This window comes from Rhamphochromis longiceps, linkage group LG1 (assembly GCF_057381845.1).
Source record: "Rhamphochromis longiceps isolate RC_006_pf linkage group LG1, R_longiceps_female_GT1.1, whole genome shotgun sequence".
In the NCBI taxonomy this organism is placed as follows: Eukaryota; Metazoa; Chordata; class Actinopteri; order Cichliformes; family Cichlidae; genus Rhamphochromis; species Rhamphochromis longiceps.
The window spans coordinates 22,852,719-22,877,160 of NC_140557.1; the positions used below are offsets into that span (position 1 = coordinate 22,852,719).

The 24,442-nt window shown below is 39.1% G+C and overlaps 3 protein-coding genes across 6 annotated transcripts in view; 1 reads left to right on the forward strand and 2 right to left on the reverse strand.

Moving 5' to 3' along the window:
* Positions 1-4,782, forward strand: part of apba2b (amyloid beta (A4) precursor protein-binding, family A, member 2b) — a 79,692-nt gene extending 74,910 nt beyond the window's left edge. For all 4 annotated transcript variants that reach the window (XM_085402680.1, XM_085402678.1, XM_085402681.1 and 1 more), the window contains 4 exons: positions 21-233; positions 372-491; positions 648-788; positions 2,820-4,782. In XM_085402680.1, coding sequence (XP_085258806.1) covers positions 21-233; positions 372-491; positions 648-788; positions 2,820-2,891 — 546 coding nt within the window. In that variant the 3' untranslated portion in view covers positions 2,892-4,782. The remainder of the gene's footprint in view (positions 1-20; positions 234-371; positions 492-647; positions 789-2,819) is intronic.
* Positions 4,783-7,806: 3,024 nt separating this feature from the next.
* sord (sorbitol dehydrogenase) lies at positions 7,807-11,102 on the reverse strand. Its single transcript, XM_085402693.1, has 9 exons — positions 10,919-11,102; positions 10,788-10,821; positions 10,320-10,484; positions 9,935-10,094; positions 9,709-9,827; positions 9,300-9,365; positions 9,026-9,204; positions 8,431-8,552; positions 7,807-8,282 (listed from the first exon to the last, which is right to left on the reverse strand). Exons 1-9 carry the CDS (start codon positions 10,970-10,972, stop codon positions 8,117-8,119), a joined length of 1,065 nt encoding a protein of 354 aa, XP_085258819.1. The 5' UTR covers positions 10,973-11,102; the 3' UTR covers positions 7,807-8,116.
* A 96-nt stretch (positions 11,103-11,198) lies between these two features.
* terb2 (telomere repeat binding bouquet formation protein 2) lies at positions 11,199-15,968 on the reverse strand. The gene is made up of 7 exons (XM_085402694.1): positions 15,805-15,968; positions 15,166-15,247; positions 14,913-15,052; positions 14,373-14,431; positions 13,451-13,515; positions 13,264-13,352; positions 11,199-13,125 (listed from the first exon to the last, which is right to left on the reverse strand). The coding sequence occupies exons 1-7, from the start codon at positions 15,866-15,868 to the stop codon at positions 13,013-13,015; spliced, it is 612 nt and encodes a 203-aa protein (XP_085258820.1). The 5' UTR covers positions 15,869-15,968; the 3' UTR covers positions 11,199-13,012.
* Positions 15,969-24,442: the final 8,474 nt, after the last annotated feature.

Here is a 24,442-nt window from a genome sequence, read left to right on the forward strand (position 1 = left end):
GCTTACTTCTGTCTCCACAGCTGCAGCTGGAGAAGAGTAAAGGGGAGATCCTGGGTGTGGTGATTGTGGAGTCTGGCTGGGGCTCCATCCTGCCCACAGTTATTTTAGCCAACATGATGAACGGCGGCCCAGCAGCTCGCTCTGGCAAGCTCAGCATCGGAGACCAAATCATGTCCATCAACAACACCAGCCTAGTGGGGCTGCCGCTCGCCACCTGTCAGGGAATCATTAAGGTACCGAGACACTGAAGAAGTGGATGGAAGAGGCAGCTGAAGTCATGAAATACACCCTAACTTGTTATTTTCAAAATTCAACTACATAATTTCTGTGAAAAAACCTCTTATGTTTGTGTGTTCTTCTCTGTGTCAAAGGGCTTAAAGAACCAGGTCCAGGTGAAAATGAACATTGTCAGCTGCCCTCCTGTTACTACAGTCCTCATTAAGAGACCAGATCTAAAGTATCAGCTGGGCTTCAGTGTTCAGAATGGCATTGTATGTATAATTTCATAGAGCTGTAAGTGGGTGGCTCTGATACTATTAGTTATTAGTTATTATTAGTTAATTAGTTAAATGATCAGGGGGTAGAATGAAATACCTTTATAATGAGCTAATTTTCTTCTTTGTTGTTGTTGTTTGTCTTTCCTCCAGATATGCAGTCTGATGCGAGGAGGCATTGCTGAGCGAGGTGGGGTCCGGGTAGGTCACAGGATCATAGAGATCAATGGTCAGAGTGTGGTGGCCACAGCACACGAGAAGATTGTCCAGGCTCTCTCGAACTCTGTTGGCGAGGTGAAACTGATGCACACAAACATTTCACAAAAGAACATCTACAAAGAAAGCCATAATTTTCAGACACAAACATTTGCAAATCCAGTGCAAATACTGTGATGGTTTCAGTACAACCACCGTTTTTTTACTTTTGGCTGAATATAAATGATGGATTTCGTTATTGTGGCTTCACACACTCGTTGTCTGAAACCAGACATCACGAGCTGGGAGTGGATCAGACTGACAGTCACTTACAGGGTACTGCTGTATCTAGTTTATTATAGATGGGAGCATAATTTACCACATAAAAATCACATGAAATAAAGTTGTTAAGACTATAAACTCATCAGGATTAAATTCAGTACAGTTTAAAATGTTTAAAAGGTTGTTTTCTCATAGGGATGAGTCACCTGTTATTGGCCATCAAAGGAAATAACTGCTGATGGTGCAAAGTAGGTGAATCCTGAATTAAATGCTTCCCCTCTTTGAGACCAAGTATTGAAGCAGTTAACAATAAGAACAAATGTATGCTGATTGACATATGACAGTCGGGTTACAGAGGCAACCAGAGCCTGGAATGGTTGCTAGCCACCGACTATCAGCTACAAAGTGATGTGTGATGAATGTCTTCCTGTGTGAACGCTCCTTTATACACTGGTTTCACCATCCTGCATCCATCTATGCTGTCATGGTTACTAAATTGAATCATCTGTAAAAATAATGCACAGCAATGATTGTTGGTACATAATCGCAACAATTACTGCTCTAAAGCAGGCATGTCAACTCAAATTACATAATGGGCCACATGCTTGATCTTAACTGGGTCACACTAGTGAAATTCTCCTTTCTGTCAGTGAAAAGTAGTTTAATTACACATTTAATCCTTGAGATATCTTAATATAACAAAATCAAGTGTGAATTTAACATTAGGTCTCGGTTTTTCTGCATGATATAGAAATCCTGCTGTAGAATGAAAGAAATCTGTCAGCATGACTCTTTGAGTTTAAATTATAAGAAAAAGAAATTGTTGAATTAGAGAAAAGGTTCTGGTGGCTCATTGACTGTCCAGAAATTTGCTTTTTTTACTATGTACTTGTAGTGAAAAACTACAAACTTTTCTGTCATTTAATTATTTATCTGTTGCCTAATTGGTTGGTGAAGCCATCGGTTCTTAAAATATGGGTAAAAGTCATGCACATTCCCAGCACCATCCACTGGGTCAGATTGGAATTGTTGCCAGGCTGACTCTGGCACCTGGGCTTTATGTTTGGCACATCTGCTGTGAAGAAAATAACTTTTCCATGTGTCTTTAACCCTTTAGACCTCTACATCATCACTGTGGTTTTTCTGACCAGAATAAACAAACTGTGAGCGATAAATTGCACAAAAATGCCGTATATAGCAAAAATGATACAAATGAAAATGCATATATGCTAATTTATATTTAATTTATCTTTCAGAATTTGTCAGAAGGTTCAATAAACTGTCCAGTTTCAAAACTTTACAATTTGCTGACAATTATTTCATGGTTCAGGCTTTACAGGGTTAATTTTGACAGATGACATACTTTTAACAGACAGCCTGCAGTGTAAGCAAACAGTGCGGTTGGTGTAATTCTTACATTGGTAGGAAAAATCGTAAACACGGAGTAACCTTGGATGAGTGAAGTGTAAGAGCAGAACTAGATCACTGTCAGAGCCAAATAAGTCACACTGCTTAAAAAAAATACCCAACTCAAATACACGGTAGATGGAAGTGTCGGTTCACTTATTCACTACTTAGTGTTCAGGCACTTCGATGTGGGAGACCATAAATTGTGTTAGTACAGTACAGTAAAATATTCTGCTCAGATCATTACTTTTATACAGTTGAGAACCCTTTAAATTGTCTATATCTTTTTAAACTGTGTCCTTATTGCCTGGTGACATTTTTGTCCATCGATTTCATTTGAATTTTATGTTGTATTTACAAGAAGAAAAAAACCGTCTTATTCTTCAGTTTTCAGCTGATGGTCTATTTCACAGAACCCCTGGTGTTTTCTCTCTCCGTCAGATTCACATGAAGACCATGCCGGCAGCCATGTTCAGGCTTCTAACGGGACAGGAGACCCCCATGTACATATAAAGAACAGCCAAGAACCGCCCCACGGGACAGGCAGTCAGCTGCGGTGGGTTATCATACAAACAAACCTGACTGGTTACGGGGTGGAGGATTACTCCTCCCTGTCCTTTCAATTCTCTCTTCTTTTTCTTTTCTTCGTCTTTGGGCTGATGACTCCAACTCCTCATCATCTCTCTAGTCTGTGCTTAACATGCAACAGCCATTATATTGATACTGGATGCCTAATCCACTCGACCAGCTGAAGAGACAGAGTGTATGTGTTTGTGTGTGGATGTGCGTGGATACTGTTTGCTATTTATTTGTCCTGTCTGTGTGGACTTACCGAACGAATACGTCACAGTTTATTTTTTTATATTCATGTAATGCAATATGATACTTCTACTCTACTTTCTTGTATATTTCCATTTTCATTTCTGTTAATTTATTCCCATGTAAATACATATTTTGCTAATATTGTGAGTGCGGACGGGGGGGCAGCGCTGTATTGTAAATATTTACTGAATCTTGCCATCGAACTGAGGCCATGATGATGGCAAAGACACAACTTAATGCCAGATATCATCAAAAGGGGAACGAGTTACGTGTCTGAAATGTTGGGTTTAGATGTGCTAAGTGAATAAAATAACGTACACGTGACTCAAGCCAATTCTTGGAGCAGGGGTGTACGGGAGAAACGCCATATCCTTTTACTTTACGACATTTTAAGGCAATACACGAGTTCAACTTCTGAATGGCAAGTCTTTTCTAAATCAAACACTCACATTTAAATAATATTAACATGCATCAGTTATGCTTTGGATATTATGGAAGCCCGTTTCCGCCACTAAAAAAAAAAAAAAAGGATCCATAACTCAAAATTTTGAGTTATTTTCTTGAAATTTCGAGTTATTTTCTCGAAATTTCAAGTTATTATCTCGAAATTTCGAGTTATTATCTCGAAATTTCGACATATTAACTCAAAATTTTGAGAAAAGCAACTCGAAATTTCGAGTTAGCGCTGCCAATCAGTAATCTACGTGAATGACGTCATTTCCATGTTACCCGGAAGCTGAAGCCCTCAGCTACAAATGCTACAGCTAAGCTACCGGTATTACATCCAGTCGTGAATGCACAGATTGCTGAGTGTTTTCAGCCTGGCTTCACAAATGATGTGTTATTAGCTGAATCACATGGTGTTACTATCAGCAAACATACTTTAATTTGTTGGGATCCGTTTTTGAGTGCGCGGTCCTGCGCCATATGCTTCCGGGTAACAAGAAAGCGACCTCATTCACGTATATTTTTGATTGACAGAGCTAACTCGAAATTTTGAGAAAAGTAACTCGAAATTTCGAGTTATTTTCTCGAAATTTCGAGTTATTATCTCGAAATTTCGAGTTATGGATACTAGCTTTTTTTTTTTTTTTTAGTGGCGGAAACGGGCTTCCATAGGATATCAAGTCACAGGTATGAAAAGTTTCTTTTGTGTGCTTCTCTTCTGTGTGTTCATCTCTAGTGTTCTGACTGAAACTCATGCATACTTTGAGTGGACTGTGAATGTAACTTTGTTGTGTGAGCTGTCTCATTGCCATACGCAGTATTAGAATGTCTGTACATAAATAAAAAACTTGTCTAGTATTGTGCTCATGTTAAAAAATAAAATAACAAAAAAAACCAAAACCTCACAGGTTTAAGTCACCGCAAACGTCCTCCCAGCTATATGTTGCCCTTCATTCTTGAGAGGGAAAGAGAGAACTGTGAATCACACACTGTGACAGACGACAAAAAGCCTTACTGGGGAGTAATGGCTTTCCAATGCATTGTAGTAAATTTTAACCGTAAGAACATTATCTGTGTGCATGCCTCGTAAAGTAGAATCATGTCATTGTGACTGGATAATAAAATATGAGCTAAACCTGGCTGTGATTTATTTTTTTAAACTGCAAATGCTTTAAATTACTCCACAAAGACTTAACTGCCTGAAATCTTCATGATTCTTCATGAAGGTTCAATGAGGAACTGCAAACAATCCTTAGAGATTTTGGTCTATGTTGACTTGATAGTATCACAGTTGCTGCTGCAGATTTGTGAATCTCCCAATGCACCACATCCCAAAGGTGCTCTGCTGGACTGGGATACGGGGGGGTGAAAAAGTATTTGCCCCCTTTATGATTACCTATTTTTTTTCCTACTTCAATGTTTCAGATCATCAAACAAATTTAAACATTGGACAAAGATAACACAAGAAAATAGAAAATGCAGTTTCTAAGTATAGGTGTTTATTATTAAGGAGGGGAAAACAATCCAAACCTACATGGCCCTGTATGTAAAAAGTGGTTGCCCCACCCGCTCCATTATAACATAAATTAACTGTGGTATATCACATCTTTGGAACGCTGAGTTCAACTCCTCTAGTCACACCCAAGCCTGATTACTGCCACACCTGTTCTCAATCAAGAATTAATAGGATCTGCCAGACATAATGGAGTATCCAAGGAAATTCAGGAACAAATGAGAAACAAAGTCACTGAGATCTCTCAAGTCTGGAAAAGGTTATAAAATCATTTCTAAAGCTGTGGGACTCCAGCAAACCACAGTGAGAGCCATTATCCACAAGTGGCGAAAACATGGAACACTGGTGGACCTTCCCAGGAGTGGCCAGCTGACCAAAATTACCCGATTCTTCCAAGAGGTCACAAAAGACCCCAGAACAACATCCAAAGAACTGCAGGCCTCACTTGCTTCAGTTAAAGTCAATGTTCAGGACTCCACCATAAGTAAGAGACTGGGCAAAAATGGCCTGCATGGCAGACTCAAGACTAAAACCACTGCTGAGCAAAAGGAACATTTTTGCCAGGAAACATTTTTATTATCCCCAAGACTTCTGAGAAAATATTCTGTGGACTGACAAGACCAAAGTTGAACTTTTGGGATGGTGTGTGTCCGATTACATGTGGTATAAAAGTAACACAGCCTTTCAGAAAAAGCATATCATACCAACAGTAAAATATGATAGTTTGATGGTCTGGGGCTGTTTTGCTGTCTCAGAACCTGGAAGACTTGTGTAGTAAATGGAAGCATGAATTCTGCTGTCTGCCAAAACAGCCTGAAGGAGAATATCTGGCAGTCTGTTCATGACCTCAAGCTGAAGTGCGCTTGGGTTGTGCAGCAGGACAATGATCACAAATACACCAGTAAGTCTACCTCTGAATGACTTAAGAAAAACAAAACGAAGACTTTGGAGTGGCCTGGTCAAAGTCCTGACCTCATCTGATTGAGATGCTGTGGTATAACCTTAATAAGGTGGTTCATGCTCAAAAACCCTCCAATGTGGCTTGGAAAGAAAGCAACTGGACTTGAAGACGTTTCACCTCTCATCCAAGAGGCTTCTTCAGTTCTAAAATCAGTGGTGGAGTTTTATCTGGGACTTTCAATCATTTAGTTTTAGAACTGGAGAAGCTTCCTGGATCATTAAAATAAAATAAATCAGGCTAAATTGAAGTGTTTATGATGCAAGTTGAAATTTTGATTGGCTGCTTTAGTCAGAAGTAAAAACAACTTAATATCTCTGGTAAAAGAATTGTTACTGATACAGCACATTTCACACACACACAGACACACAAAGATGACACTCAGGGGCAACTCAAGGTTCAGCATCTTGCCAAAAGATACTTGGGTACATGGTCTGTAGAACCCGGGGAATGCTCTACCGACCTACTGAACAGTAGATGACCCGTTCTACCACAGCCATCACATGAGATGATTACTACGACTAAATAATTAAATTACTATAGACACTTCAGGTAAGACTGATTCTGATTTGATTAGCATCTCTCAATTGAGCAGTGAACAGTAAAACATCTCTTGCGGTTATATATTATGCAGTGTGAAATTTCAATGCAGCTGTTTTGACTCATCAAAAACTACAGAGGAGGCCATTCAGCAGGGATACAGGATACCCAAGCATTATCCAAACAGAAAAGAGGGAGCCTTAATTATCAGTTTTACTTGTGTTTTTCAAGGTGCACAGGATTATAATTCAGCCTGTGTGTGATGAAAGGCACTTGCTATGTGACAGTTTCATAATAGGTATTCATTCGAAAGCAAGGCTGCAGTGTTTTCTTCTTTTGATTGCCTAAAACTGTCAGTGTAGAAAATACATTAAAAAGCAGCTTTGCAAAGGCATTTCTTTCAATGGTCTCTCGTGCACATAGAATTAGTCTCAGATTGAGACCAAGCATTAAACAAAAAAAAAAAAAAAAGTTTACCATCAAATATCAGAGCCATGATAGAGGTGACCAATTATCTGTTATAACCTGCTCATTTACAGCCATGCAAAAGAGGAATATTGTATGGCATGATGTAGGATGCTTACTTGCTTCTCAACAAATACTTTACTGAACATTGTTTCCTATTATTTAATCACATGCATGTTTTTGCACAAGGCAGCTTTGTGTAATTATAAGTGTTCCGAGTACTCATCACCTTAATGGGGGACAGGAGTTTATAAGTATATGAAGTCAGTATTATTGCTTCAGGGGAACAGTGTGCTATAAAACTCAGCTAGTTTGTCCATACTGTGCATGACTCATTCTGGTGGCACTAGTCTCCAAACAACCCACTGCATGAAGAAAAGAGCAGCTCCAGAGGAGAAAGAACTGTGCGGCTGCTCCAGATTTTGATAAACACTTTGTAGCATAGTATTTCAAGAGTGAACTCCATTTGGCAGGTTTCTTTGATCAGTTCCAGTTTTCTGCACAGCTGAGTACATTGATTTCCTGCACACCCACTATAAAAAAAACAGCACACCACAATTAACAGGTTGTAAGCTCCAGTACGATTTACATCAATTCAACTTTGAAGTTCTTATGCCCCCTAGTGTTGACATTTGTAAATGCAGAACCTACAAATGTACTCCACTTTAGAAATACAAACTTCAATAATTCAAGATTTGTTTTTAATGTTACAATATTTAAATTAATCCTTAACTTACAGATACCAGAAACTTGCACATTACATACAGTCATACAAGTATTATGTTTTAGTATTAGAATCAATAGGCACTATGAAATCCTTTAATCGTACCATTTAATAATTCTAATTACATGCGTTTCCTGCAAGCAGTGCAGCAGTCACTTCTTTCACAGTGTGGTCAAGTTGAGGGATTGTTTTGAACTAGCTCTGTTATCTTTGTTCAGGTCAATGTCCAGTTTGTGCTAGTCATGCAGAGCCGCTGTCAGTTGATCCGTTCAGGGGTTTTGGTCATTTTTGTCACACTTCAACATAACCTTTATTCCAAGACCCTGACGTGTGGTCTCAAAGGCTTGGACTGCCTGCTCCAGAGGGAAACGATGGGTCACAAGGGGCTTGACATTCACTTTACCTGACGCCAACATGGCAATCGCCATTGGCCAGCTGCAACACAAACAGTTGTTTAAGTGCAATAATTACTTTAACTTAGCCCAAAGACAATGGTCCATATATTACTGCTTTTAAAATTGATGGAACCTAACTGTTAGCATCTGCTTGTAGAAAAAAAAAATGTATATGGGCGTTAGCTTACGTATTGCAGTAGCGGAAAACTCCTCTGATGTCTACTTCTCTTACAGCGGCATTGATCAGAGGAACTGTAGCCAGCTCTGAGCCAAGACCCACCAGCACCACGACACCTCCTGAACGGGTTGCCTGATAAAGGGGAAGAAAAAACAAAACAAAGTGATTATTTTATGAGTCGGCAGAGACTGAACCCTGTTTATGTTGGGACAGATACAGATAAGATGGTGTCCCGTTTTAGTTGGTGCCGTTTTTACCATTTCGCAGTGTTTAACCTTGCATCATATCTCATGAGCTCATCAGCTATTATGCAACTAAAAACTTTTGCCAACAACTATAGCAAGCAAAAGGACATGTCACTGCTGAGTTGAAGTACAAAAGCTGCATGAAACTTTGAAATATTAAACTAAATTAAAGAACTATACTTCATGTGTGAAGAAATGAACTTTAGATCCCACCACTGATGGCAGGCAAGAGAACTTCAAGTTTCGACATCTCATGCAATAATGTAATGCAGATTTTAAATTCTTACTCTCTCATCTATTACTTGCATGGAACCGTTCCAGAAATGTGACTACAACTTTTGACTTTACTGGGCCACATACATAGATGGCAGTTTGGATGCAGCTCTCAACACCAGTGCATTCAATGGTAATGTGAGGCTGCGCCCCCAACATTTCCTCCACACTCTTTGCCAGCTGCTGGGCTCCATCTCCTCTCCTCACAGTCAGCAGGAAGTCTGCACCCAGGTCTTTGGCCATCAGCAGACGCTCCTCAGACAGATCTGAACACAGCAAAGGATGGTAACCAGAGTTAAACTGAATTATGAGAATGAATACTTCTGTTAAGATAAGTGCTTAAAATGACAAATTGCGTTACCAGATATGACAACCTGCGAGGCCCCCATTGCCTTGGCTGCAAGCAGACAGACCAACCCGATAGGTCCTGTGTAAAGAGGAGAAGCATGCACAAATACTCCAAGTGAACATGTGTTACACAAACGTACATTTAAAAAGAAAGTTCAAGACTGCATCACATATTACTGACAACAGAGTGCTTAAATGAACTTGTTTCCAGAGGGGAAAAAAAGTTAAACATTGAGATTTACCTGCATGCATCCCCACATCACTCTAGTTTTGTGGAGTCAGTAGGACTCACGTTTTAGTTTACACCCACCGTGTGCCAAAGGGATTCCCTACTTGCATGAGCATCTTACTCAAATACCCTAGTTCTCATCTTGTTTATGGAATATTACTAGCAGTTTCGATGACTTTTGTCTAATTTTTACCTGCACCACAGACGAACACAGTGCTACCAAGGGTCACTCCAGCTCTTCGGCAGGCATGGATTCCCACAGACAAAGGCTCAATGAGCGCTCCCTCCTCAAATGTGACATTATCAGGCAACCTGAACAGTTTTTGAAGAGGGAAACAAGGAAAGAATTTATGCATGTTATCCAACAGACAGAAGGGGCAGCTTCGCGATTGATGGCAATCTTGGAAAAACACCGGTACTTGTAACAGAAGTTGGCACTGTGCGTGTAATAGCGACAGAGGTTTCCATCGTCAGGGGGTGTGGCACAGAAGAAGATAGTGGGAGATAAATTATAGCGTCCAGTTTTGAAGAACTCGTCCATCTCACGGGGCACACCAGGCTCAATAGCCACTCTGTCACCTAGAGAAAATAAAAGTAAAAATTAAAGCAGATGGTCTCATCTGCGCAACTATCACCACATGCGGAGTGAAAACTAGCATAAGGTAGAAGGATTCCATAGCTTGAACCTCAATCTAAATTCAATTTGTGTGATGGGTAAATTTAGAATAAGTTTCTTCAGTTCAAACTTTAGGAGACACTGGCTTTGGTGCACAGCTCAGAGTTACATACTATATTTGCACTTACCCACTTTAAGGTGCTTGACCTCTGAGCCAACCTTCGCCACTCTCCCCGAGGCCTCGTGCCCCAGCACCATGGGTTTTTTGAGCACAAAGTCCCCTATCCGGCCATTCTGCCAATAGTGCACATCCGAACCACAGATTCCCACAGAGTGCATCTGCAGCAAAACCTCTGAGTACAAAAGGCAAACCAGGAACGCAGTTAGGACACAGCTGCACTCCCAGACTGGTCTGAGTAGAGATCATGCAATTTTCTACATTTTAAGCTGCTTGCTTCAACACCATACTAATGAAAAAAAGCAATGCCCATGTGTTTTAAGTCAAAAGCTAAGAAATGAATGGCATAATTAAAATATAATGACCAATAACTCTATTCATTGAAAAAGCATTTAACATAGCAATAACAGCTTGTTTGGGTTTGTTTGCTCTTTGATGACGTATATAATATAAGTTGCACTTGAGTGCAGTACTATACCATTAGGTCCTGGTTCCGGGATAGGGCGATTTTCCTGTCACAAACGACGAAAATGCAAAAAAGTTGCAGTCAATTGAGGTCGCACAGCGTGTATGAACGTGAATATGTAACGTCACAGCACAGTTTCATACCAGCCGCAGGTCTTCTTTAGCGTGCAGCACCAGGGACAGATTGTCTTGCGCCATGACAGAGAGAAATGCTGGGCTTACAACGACGTGAAGTCAACAGAAAGCACGGCAAAGTGCAAACAGACAGACCGGCCAGACCGTGTCGAGTTCCCCTCAGCTTCAAAGTACTCAAAGCAATGGCAGGGCACTCCTTCCTAAACAAACCCCGTGATTGGCTTAAAACGCTGCGGAGCAGTCCACTTTGTAGGGGTGGACGCTGCGACGCAAAAACATAAAACTGCACAAGTGTGACACCAAAACTATTCTTTGCCCCTCGAGTAAAGATATAAACTATATTTTTATTAATCGCAAATTGATATTAAATCTTCATCATTGATATGGAGCGATTTAATAAGCAAAATTGTTTTTAAATTGCCGTGGTGCTACTTGAGTCAAATAAGAGCGTCCATTTGAAAAGGGGAGGGAGTAAAAAGGTAAAACTGACTGGATCGTTAACCAACCCGCGGTACAGAGGTCAGGTAGTAACTAAAGTTTAGATCAGATTTACTTATTTTAGGGCGATAATGAATAATTATATGTATATTAATTCCGCCTAAACAGACACTAAATCAAGAGGTGATAAGAGGAGGTAATGCTCAGAAAATGTGAAAAAACAAACAAACAACTGGCTCCACGGGTGGGACGCGAGCACTGTGCAGTATAAATAAAAGTAAAAGCAATTCATTTTCAAATAAAAGAGAAAAGAGTCTATCTATTTTAGCTTAAGAGTAGGTTGCATAAAATTATATACGGCTATGTCATTATCAGGAAAACACAGCACAATGTGACGAGGTAAAGAAGTTCTGATGTAATGGAGTCAGAAACGCTTCTTGCAATGTAGTCATGCAATGTAGCAACCCTTGTGGATATGGGAGCAGGCATTAAGTTTAAGTGCTTTATTGCATATTGTGTTTTTAAGATAAACAGGAAATATAAATAGAATCTGGAGATGAAACGTGAAATCCAGTAGTTGGTTGTGTAAGTGTACAAATTCTTTGTGGGATGGGAATCTGCAGTGCTTTCCAGCAGGCTTGGAGGCTAGTACCATCACCCAAGCCAAGCAGGTAGCTGGAGTAATGCTGTTAACAGCTGAAAAAGAAGAGGGACCCCAGCTGGCCAGTGGGTTCAAAACAGGAAGTGTCTTTTTGTGATGTGACAGTGCTAACCACTGCCCCGCTGCACCACCCTCGCAGTTTCCAAATTTGCAATTTGGATTCTTGTAACTTTGCCTCTGTCACGCAGATAGGTGTAATACACGTAAATGTTGTACGTCAACAGCCTAAACAGATGCAGAAGAAATAGTAGCAATATTTTTGTTATTCTCAAGGTGCCCCTTGTTAGGTGGATACACTGAAGAGAAAACCTTGTCTGCTTATCTTATCTTTTTATTCATTAATTTCTTGATTGCTATCAGGGGGCTGCATGCTGTCCCAGAGCAAAAGTCTGAGGTGCACACTGGATGGATCAAAAGTCTTTGTACTCGTGGGAGCTCAGTGAAAACTCTGCAGGTAGATTTTTTTATGAATTTAGTAAACCTACTGTAAACTAGAAGACTTTTAGCTGGTGGCACACCCATCTCTCACCCTCACTAGAGTCAATCCAGGTTGCTGTATTTGTCATGGAAGTTAGCAAAGTTAAAGCATATTCAATTAGCACATAAATGTAATTACTGTCTCAAACTTTGATTTGTGGATTTAAATAGACAGAAAAAAAGTTTATAATTTTAAGTGTGGAGCCACTAATATGATCCTCCTTTCAGCAATGGTTTCATCAGGCAACAATAAAAACTAGGGACAATGTCAGAGGGATAACGTAAGTACAAGGTCACAGGACAACCAGCGTCATGTGGCAAATCACCATCGTTTATGATATGAAAGTTAAAAGCTAGTGGCACACAGAACTGTAACAAGAGTACAATAAAATCACAAAATGACATCAGCAGTAGCTATAACATACTGATTACTAATAAATCAGTGCAAGAAGGTAATGTAAACATAATAAACAAACATAATAACTCATCTTGTAAAAACTGCTGGTTTTCTCTAACTATTTGCTTGCTTATGAGTGTGGCAAACAGCAGAGTGTTTTACATCTGAAGCATCGGAAACACCCGCAATAGAAATCGCACAGGTCACCCGAGTATTTCTGCAGCTTGTCCATGCTGACGTACCCTGCAAGGAGTAAGAAGAAAATAATAATGTGTAGCACACAAATGTCTTCTGCCTTTTACTGTCATCTATTATTACACTAGACCTTTGATACAGGTCAATAATAAACTGTGAAAAGAACAGTAACTAACAATTCTTCACCTGTAATCATGCTTTTAATTGGATATTTTTGCATATGACCACAAAGTGGTGCTTCATTTTCTGATGAGTCGGCGTCAGATAGTCCAGAACTGCCAACAGAGTGATGGAGGCTTTATTAGTTTAGTAGTCAGTCTACATTTTTTAAAATCAGAATCACAATATTTATAGTTGCAAGTCCACATACTACCTTATGCTGATTTCTTCTTCACTGAACTCATCATCTGTTGGGCAATTAAAGCTTTTCAGGGAGTGCTGTAAAACAGGAGTTACTCTAATTAAGTTTATTTTAAATCCCATCACATGTAACACAAAACACAGCAAGTTCCTGAGCAATGTGCCACGATGCAAGTTCAATTAATCCAATTCAGGGTAAGTGGAAGAAAATGGATGGATGAATGAATATTCTTTATAATAAATAGCCTAGCAGACATCTACAAACATTTGTGAAAGAAAGGGTCGTTCTCAGGAGCTCAGTAAATTCCAGCGTGGTTCCGTGATAGGATGCCACCTCCGCAACAAGTTCAGCCGTGAAATTTACTCGCTATTAAAAGGGGACATGAAATGCTACACACATAAAAGCTCATTTACATCGCGGAGCCCTCCTCTCAAAAACTGACATAGATGTAACTCTGTCTGTGGATTTAAGAAATAAGAGCTTAAAGTTAAAGTTTTAAAAGCATGTTTAACATCATCTTCTGTCCAGCTGTTGGCCGTAATGTTCAGGTTTGTAAAGTACTTTATAAATGAAAACTTTGTGGAGGAGAATTTGTTTGAGTCACCAGACCGGCATCTATGTCAGTTTTTGAGAGCAGGGCTCAATGGTGTAAATTACCCTTTATGTGTGTAGCATTTCCTGTCCCCTTTAAATATTCCACAAACAGCTGTTAGTGGAATTATAACAAAGTGTAAGTAAATGGAAACAACAGCAACTCAGCCACAAACAGTGTATACTGGTTTGTCACAAAGGGAGTGTGGCATGTTTCTGTATAACTGTGCACGATCAACAGAGGACTTGTTTGGCTAACTGTTTCAGCATCTCACACACATTAGTGTGGAAACAAGAATTACAGGCGTAACCTGTGTGCAGCTTATCTTGCTGCTGTCCGTACCTCATCCGCTGACTGCTCATTACGCTCCCAAATCAGCTGCCCAAACACTTTTCTCACCTCTGAAATGATACATAAATGAGAAGCTGTTTCCAACGTCATGGCAGGTTGACATTCTTTGAGCTGAACCACTCAGAAAGTGACAGTTCTTGCAAATGTTTTCAGGAACCTGGGGAAAAGCTATCAATTTTTTTTTTTTTAAATGAAGAGGCAAAAATCTAAAGAAGTGGTTTGTGTAGAAAATAATTCAGGGTTTTTCCTTCATTTCAAAAAGGGGTTGTGGTCCTCCCGCACAAATAAATGACCAGGATTGTAATATATAATATTTTTTAACACTTCTTTAGTTAATTTATCCACTCATATAATATATTTTTATTTATCAAATGTCCAGAAAAAGCAGTGAACAAACTTTAAGTAGGTTAAATCAATATCTGTCAACATTTCTTTTTTATTTCTTATTATCTCTGTATGCCTCAGTCTTATCTACCAAGGACTTAGTATTGTTTAATCACAACAAATTAATAGGCGTAAATTAATCCTTACCATCTTGTACGGAGGCTGGAGGCAGCACATACTGACCAATGCTCAAAGACTTCACACTCTGCCTCTTTTCACAGGCGGACAGAAACAAGCTGTGAAATACTGTCAGCTTGTTCCAGAGGTAATCCTTGCTCTCAAAGATCCTGAAAAACAGTATTTACATGTTAAGCTTTAAAGGGATTGTGGGAAAATGCGTTACAAACACAAACGCTCCGGAGGATGATAACTGTAAAGCTTTTCAGCTCAGCATGCTAACCTAAGAGTATCAGGGCATGTAGCATCTTCACTGAAAAGGTAATCCGCTGTCCTCCAATGAGCAATGGAGCCCCCCTCTGAAGCTAAGAGATAAAAAGCGATCAGAACAAGCTAACAAAGGTGTTTCTATAAATGCCAGAGGACAGTACTGTGAAAAACACTTCCTCCAACCCTCAATTCTTGATATTCTGCTAGCAAAATGGTGCAGTGATTTATTGAAAGGTACAAACATACACTACAATACAGTATGTAAGGCAAAAATTGGGCTTCAACTAAAGAAATGCAGGTTTATTATTTTTTCAAATATATATTTGAATAATTAAACAGGTCAGTGTTTGGGTCGGTCAGGTAGAAGGAGTGGATTTGAAAGACCTTCAAAAAGATTGGAGAACTATTACTTAGACTACTTTAAAAAATGCACAGAAGTCTGGCTTCTTTGAAGCAAAAAATAAAGACATTAGTGGTACCTCAAGACTTGTGCACAATACTAGAGGTCCCTTTAAATCAAGACTTTGTTAAATTACTTTAAACTTACCTTATGACAGCAGCAGCATCTTTAAGATAATTCTATAAACTTTCTTTGGTTGCTAGGTTTATTTGGATGGCTAGCTTAAACCAAAGCTAAAAACAGGATACTTACTCCAAAACATGTGACAGGTCTGTGGCACACTGCTAGAAAACCAGGCAGTCTTATAGCGAAACATGGCCAGAAAACTACGAATTAACTACTATTAGTGTAGCTTGTTTTTCATCTGCTTCTTATTTTCAAACCGAACCCCTCTTCTGCTCTGCGTTAGCCATCACAGCCAGAGTTGGCGCTCAAAATGCTCTGCTGCATTCAAATGCTGTAAAAACGGTAGGAAATGTTTTAGATTAGAGAAAGAATCTGTAGAATATCTGGCCTGCAGGTAGCCAAGTGAAAATCTGGCAAGAAAAACAACTTTTCAGGGCTTTTATAAGTTATATTTTCTTAGATATGTCATTAAACAACAAAGCCAGAAAACCTCAAACACGAGTACTTGAAATGAAAGTGACCAAAATAAAACAAAATAACTTTTTTTCCAATTTAGTGAGCTGAGTTAGCTGTGTTAAATCATTGAAAAATCACAAATTGCGTGTAAGTACCTGATTTAACTGTCATTGTTATTTATACTATTACCATATCTGACTGAATGAATAAAAGGTAATAAGTGGCTGTTTTTAATTTGCTTCCTAAATGCAACAAAGAGAGACACAACAAGAAATGCACCAGGGATTTTAATTCTAAAACAGAAAGTTTCTTTTCCTTCACACAAAACGTCCTGATGTTTTCTGTTTGTTTGTTTTTTACTGTGGACCCACTGCAACAGAAAACTTCTATAGTGGATTGTGGAAAAAGCCAAACCAAATTAAACTCATTTTTATGATGTAATATGAATGGCCATGGGAGAAGTCATCATCAGCAGGAGGACCTGTGAAAGAACACTTAAAAGTCCAGAATTTATGCCCTCTTTTATACGGTCCAGATTGGAATCTTTGCCAGCCAAGTCTGGCCTCCAGGCTTTATGTTCACAGCCCTGAGCTACACACTGTAAAGAAGAAAGACAGATGAGTTATGGGCTTTGCATGTTCTTCAGTGCTCTACATTTTACAGGTAACGAACTTACAATTGACAATTTATATTTAGCATTATTTCTTACTTATATTTGTAAAGCCACACAGGGATAAGCATGAGAAGAGCAATAGTGCATCCTACCGACTGGATATTGTGCATCTGCCCGGTCTTCACATTGTTGTTGTTACTGAACGTGAAGCTTACTTGAGTTTGTATTAATAAAGTACAATCCTGATCTCAATCCTGCATTAAAATACTCAGTATTTGTAAAGTCTTTTACGACCACTTTTAACACACAGTACTGTAATACCAACACTTTAGTATGTAGTTCATTAAAATATATATATATATATAAATAAAAATATAAATTCTTTGCTGGTAATGCACTTTTATTCCCCAATCTAACTTTCCAGAATTGTAAGGTTTAATGTATGGTAAAGGAAAATACACGATAAAGCATCTATTCTTATCCCATTAAAGCCTGAGCCATGAAAACGTTACCAGAATTTTTTTTAGGTTTATTAAACCTTCTAACACATTTTAAAAGAGAGAGAGAGAGAAAGAAATGAAATATTAATTTGCACACACCAGCTTTAATTTCTATCATATTTGTTACATCTGTGTTATTTTTGTTCTTTTTTGTTTTGTTTTGTTTCAATTTATTGCTTTCAAATTTATTGTACAATTTATTTAGGTTTTTCAGAGGGATACTGATGATGTGAAAGTCTTGTATCAAATATGATACACTTAACATTACAGGGTGAAAAATACATTTGATAAACTGTGTTTTGAGGAGGACAGGCTGATTAGTACTATTTTTTATCCTTGTCAACCATTCAGTTATATTTCTTTTGAATATATTGTGGTTTTCCCTTTAGCTTATCCCCTGGTGTCGATGTAGCCAAAACCCTCAATGAACACTACTTGATCGGTAAAGGTTTATACTTAAAACTATAGCATGTTATCAGCCCTCTGACATGGACTATTAATGTACGGCACAGCAATTTCTGCAGTACTGTATTTTAACACCAGATGGTAATATTTGCAACATCTTATACAGTAAGAGTCCATATTAGATGGTTGTTAACTACTTAGTCTGACAATACACGATAAGTATAAGCCTGCCTTAATGAAGCAGTTTTGATCAGTGCTTTTTAAAGCACACAGAAGCTGCCACTGACTTTGTCTAAATTCAGCAACCCCCTGAAAGCAAATCTGGCTCGAAATGCAGCTCCATTTGTAGCAGATGTCTGATTTATCCTGACCTCATTTAAAGAAGCTATCTATACTCAGTGAGACAGCATGGAGGTAAAGGTGTTATATTATTATATTGTCAGTTTTCTCACTTGTTCACAGTGTTCACATGAGGTACACAAAGGCTTGTAGACATTGACAGCAGTACAGATGGACTGTATGTACAGCAGCTTCTCTGTTTTGCGTTGTTTAACCTCCTCGCTGGGGTTGTCTACAGGTCATGTTTTCAGTGCTATTACATGGCCACACACTCAGAGTCTATTTACTCTGTATGTGTCCATGAATAGACAGTAACCTTGTGCTTTATAAGGAAGATATTCCTGCATCCTGGACAGCACTATTCCCACATAGCTGCTGGTATAAATCCAGAATACTGATAGTGGCACATTTGAATGGGTTTCATCCCATGCTATTACATGTCTACGCAAAGAAATTGCTTAGAAAACCACCAAGCACCTGCTTCTCCATGCGTGTGCTCGGTTCTTGCTTTGCACTGGTATGTCAGACATGACACGCATGCACAGAGGCTCAGCCTGAGCCAGTCGGCTTAGCTGAAATATTGTACCAATAAGCACAAATAATGTACATCACCAGCTTCGCACGTATATTGTTATTGGCGGCTGAGTTTCACCACTCTGGTGCTGGTGAAGCAGTTTAAAGGCAGTGATAACTCTGTTGCCATGAGAACAGCGAAGCCACACCCAGTATTTCTTCCCAACCTTCCCCCGACAACCTGCTCGAACAAAGCACTGGAAAGAGGGTACATGCACTGAGGTTTAACATGTGCCTAGAGGCAGGAGAAACACGAGAGTATCTCTCTTCCCACATCAAATGAAACAGCAGCAATAATGATATGTATAATTGACTACTTGTTAAATTTGGGGGTTTTATTTGTGTGGATTAAATCTAATTGTTTCTTAAATCCCTAAATGGAGAACTGAAGCAGCCAGCTGATTATCTGATCAGTAGAGTGACAGAAGGCTGTTATACCAATATTGATTTGCCGTGGGTTGTCTTGTTTAGTGACCTAATGAAATATGTTTAGATATGAAATCCCTCTCAGACAACATGCAAATTAAAGATCTCACCTATTTTATACAATAAAACATTTTACAAATGTATTAGATTTTCACGATTATTTTTATTTTTTGTTTTGCATATCTAATAAATCTAGAGATGTATTATCACTTCGTTTTCACTGTTATATTTCACATGCGCCATTCTTTTCTTCAACTCTGGCCATGTCGTTGTTTGTTGTCCAGAAATTATTCAGAAAATCTCAGTTATGTTAATAAAAAAATAATAACTAAATACAGGGTTTTTCTCCTTCCCTTTTTGCCTCATGTCCTGATTTTGTCCTTTCAGTGTCGCTCATGCTGGACAGAAAAATGTTCTGTGGTGGCAGAGCTGAATGCCCAGAGCTCATCCATCTCTCCTCTGACCCTCATGATGTTGTTCCTTTGTGTGGTAGCCTGGAGTTTTGCGCAGTATTGCCATAGTTAGTGTGTTGTTGTTGTTGTTGTTGTTATTGTTAGGGCTTTAACTATTCATTCTCATTTTGTTCATTTGATAATTATTGTCTAGATTAACTGATCAGTATGCGTGTGCTTGCCACTTCGTTAGGTACACATTGCTAGCACTGGGTTGGACCTTTTTTCCTTTAAAACCGTCCTGATTCACATGACATAGATTCAACAAGGTGCTGGAAACATTCCTCGGAGATTTAGGTCCATATTGACATGATAGCGTGACAGAGTTGCTGCAGATTTGCTGGCTGCACATCCGTGATGTGAATCACCCGTTCCACCACATCCCAAAGGTGCTCTGTTGGACTGAGATCTGTTAACTGTGGAGGCCGTTTGAGTACAGTGAACTCATTGTCATGTTGGAAACATTTAGAGATGCTCTTCTGCATACTTTTGTTGTTACAGTAGTTGTTTGAGTTACTGTTACCTTCCTATCAGCTTAAAGCAGTATGCCCATTCTCATGTGATCATTGACATCAACAAGACCAACAAGACTCAGAGAACTACTTCTCATAGGACGTTTTCTCTTCTTGGATCTGTTCTCTATAAAACCAAGAGATGGTTGTACAGGAAAATCTTTGCTGTGTCTAAATCGAACTTGTCATGTGACTGGCTAATTCCATATTTCTGTTAGAGAGCAGTTACCTAATCAATAATTTTAACAATGTGTACAGGATTTTGACTTCATAAGAAAGAAGATTGGAAACCTAGTGAAAATTGTAGCTTTTTTTTTTTTTTTTTTTTTAAGATGGCAGCACGTACACACACATGTATCGACACAGCACTCCCATCTAAAGTGCATCTTTTTATATTTTTGTGTTTTTTTTCACTGCGTTTTCCTGCAATGCACTGAGCACTTTCAGTCGTCAGGAACTGATAGACTGGAATAGACAACCTCAATATAGGACTACAGGTCTATAACCCTCACGTCTGTAGTCACGTGTAGCTGATAGTGTCTCAGCACATCAGAAACTGTTTACCCCCCTCCTCCCTTCCTGTTACATCCCCATGTAACGGGAAGAGTTGCATGGGGATGCTCTTCGTGGACTATAGCACAGCGTTCAACACCATAATCCAAACTGCAAGTGTTCCAGTTTGGACATCCTTACCACCAAACTGGAGCACCTCCACGTCCTCCCTGCCATTTCATCCTGGATCAAAGAATTTCTCATCAATCAGCCCTAATGAGTCCAATTTGCAACCCCATCACCAGCTCCTCCTGTCTCAGGAAAACCAGGGCCATGACAGGTGACTCCTCACAGTCCGATCACCACCTGTGTGACCTGCTGCCCTATGGCCGGTGCGTCAGGGCATTTAGTTCCCACACCTCCAGGCTCACAAGCAGCTTCTTCCCCTGGGCCATTCAGACTGTTAACACTATCCCTCCCACACACTCCACCTCTACATCCAAAGCACTTTGCAACTCGTTTTCTAATGTGTGCGTTTCTATTATTTTTGTAAAAATTTCTCTTGTTTTGTGTGTGTCCCTATCGATTGTTCGTTGTAACTGAAAATAAAGGGTTATTCTATTCTATTCTATTAGATTATAACTGACTTAAATTGTTGACCAGCTAACACATTTAATCCCAGATGACAAATTATTCAAGGATTTTAGCTCAGATTTCTTTCATAATACCGGTATATGAAAAATATAACATCAGTAGTCTCTATTTCTTTTCTTTTTTCTTTTTTGCACACTAGACTCATTTATAGTCCTGATTCGCTGATTTATCTGAATTTTCTAAATCCCTGCTGTGGATTCATTTTAGAGGGACTGAGATACATATGAAAGCTACAATCACAGAGGAATTCAACGTTGTAAATGGAGTTAAATGTTCAATGAAGCACATTGACCAGAAGCATTTAAATAATCAGCAGAATGACTATAAATCAAGATTTAAAAAAAAAGGATAAGAGGAAAAAAGTACACTTGTCACTGACTTCCCTGCCACGTGGGGGCTGTAGAGGTGTTTCTCGTGTGAGGGGACTTTCCAGCACAGAGAGGTCTCGATCATGACGGGATGTGTATAAAATAGTGTCCAGAGGTCTCAGACAAGCTGAGTGTCTTTATGAATAGTTCCTTTCTCTGAATTTTATATACTGCTTCCAGACGTCACCAGATATCCAGTCAGCGGTCTCAGCGCAGCAGTTTATCAGTGCGATGGAACAGTAAACCATCCTAGCGTTACATCACTGAAGGTTTCATTTTCTATCCACACCGGTCTGTCACTTTAACTTGCATTCAGTTTAGTTCTGTGTTAAATGAGCAGTCTATTATCCACACATTTCTCTCTCCCTCTATCAAGTCTCTTTCTCTCCAGCTGAACCAACAACATCAAAGGAGTGTGCTTCAAATCGCAGGTGTTGAAGGATTAAGGCCACCGCAGGATGGGGTTTTTATTCTCGGTTTCATCTTTGATGTTGTGTCTCTTTCACTCAATCGTGTCTCTAACATGTAACATGGATTTGTAGCCTAAAGGCTCCACTGATAACCTGAAAGTATGGAGTGTCTTCAGTCTCACACAGCTATGCCTTAATCGATCAATGTTAGTAGCTGCACATATCAATCAGAGGAAAGGGAACAGGTAACAATTGTATTATTACTATTATTATTATTAATAAATGAATATTAATCATTATAAATTACATAATTGTGAGCAAAACGTTGATCCAGACAGTTTTATGTGACTGCTCTGTGAGGTAGATGGCTCATCTTGGTCCAAACCGAACAAGCTCAGGAACTTAGAATAAAAGCTGTAAAGTCTTCATCCATAAATCCATTCATGATGTCCAGAGAACTAATCCTAATGACTCTGGTGATCCCCTTAATTAAGAAGTGCCACCTAAGTTGATGTGTGTTTGCTGCAGAAAGGGGAAGTGAATACACTGACCATCTTTTCTTTCATTGTAATGCTGGGATACACCTTTAAGCTTGTTAATCATGTGTATGTTTTTCACATGAACTATCCACTTAAACTTCACTGGTAAGCACAATGGCAGCTTTCTGCCCCAACAGGATGGTGTACCTCACTACATCAGAACACCCAAGGCAATGATTTGACCTTTACATTCCCTAGATCGCAGTCCAATTGAACAAGTGTTACCCATGGAGACTCCCCCTTATAACCTGTAGAACCCAAAGGATCCACTGCTGCAAATCATCAAGACAGAACTTGAAAAACTTGAAACTTTCATGACAAATACTTTTATGACAAAAACTGACAAATAGTCATGAAAAGCTGTTACGTTTTTGTACATATAGACACAAATTGTTATGCTTTGTGTCAGGATATCTCTGTGTTGTCCTTTTAAAATTGCTCTCTGAATTCTTGGCAAGCAAAGGGGGGAAATAAGGGGGGGAAAGCATCTTAAATGACACATAAACACTGATATTAAAAACTAATGAATTTTTTCTAAAATATTGGGTTAGGGTTGGATTATCACCAGTGAAGCCATAGAACTTGGAAGATTACAAGTGTGAATTATTTATTCTTCTACATGAGGTTGTATATATGGGACTGTTCATATGACAATTTGTGTCAAGGAACACGAATCCATACATCACAAGATGTGAATACAAAAACAGTTGCCATCAGACTTAGGATCCAAAATGGAGGATGCCAGAAATGACAGGGAAACTCAGAAACGGCTTTATGGAAATTAAGACTCAAAACAAGGAAATTAGGCTAAACAAAAACTAAGAACTCTTGCACTAGGAAATAACACAGAACCTACAGGGTGCACAGCTACAGCAAAAGAGGGATGAAACAACACAGAACAAAGGGAGACGGAAACAATAAATGCACACACGGGATAGCAAGAGGACAGGAAGCAGGTGGGGGAACAGCTGGCAGCAATCAAGGAAGACAATACAGGGGAAGCAAAACGAAACATAACACACATGAGACAAAGACTAGCAAAATGGAAGTGAAGACTTGACAAGACACAGGGGAGGCAGGATGACGCAAGGAAATAAACAGAAGCCTATAACTGTAACTAAGAAAACCTGAGAACACGAATACTAGACACAACAAGAACAAAGAACAGCACTGAGGCGGATATACCTGAAGGAGAAATCAGGAAACTAAAGACTAGTATGTCTTAATGAACATAAATTAAAATGAATGAAAAAAAGTTCAGAAACACAAAACGTTGGATCAAAATCTAGGATCATGAAAAGACTGTGGTGCCCCATAGGCTTTAACAGGTTGTAGGATGTTTTGAGAGCATGACAGGGGCATAAAAAATACAGTCTGAACAAAAGTATGGGGCTATGTATACGTTACACCTATAGGAGCTGCTGGACCATGAAAACCCATATAATGAAGCTCCTAGCGAACACATTTTGTGCTTATGCAAAAGCCAGAATAGGTCTGGAACAGATATCGAGACAGCAGGGCATTGGTGACTTTGTGCATTATTTGTAATAAAACCTTTCACAGATGATTGGGGAATATCTAGAATGGGAAAAATAACCACTCTTCAGTGAACTCTTTAGGGACGACCCATTTTTGGCAAATGTTTATAAAGACAGACTGCTTGGCTAGGTGCTTGGTTTTATACACCTGAAAACACCTGCATTCTCAGTTTTGTATTTAATCAAATTAAAATGTCTTCTTTGTTCTTCTTCTTTTTTCTGAGCAAATTTCCTTGTAAATGTCAACATGCAAACACACTAACCTGGTGATCACTGCCTTTATTATCAGAATAATTTCAGTTATGTATCCTGAGATTTTGGAATACATCCATCAGTCATCCTTGTCAGGGGCTTTTTATTTTTTAGTCTTTTTTTATGGAACTCAGTCTGGTAATAACTTGCAACACTGTGTGCTTATTTTAGCTGTAATTGCTGATTACCTAGATAGGTTTGAGCTGCTTGGACTGCCTATGGCCAAGTTATTTAC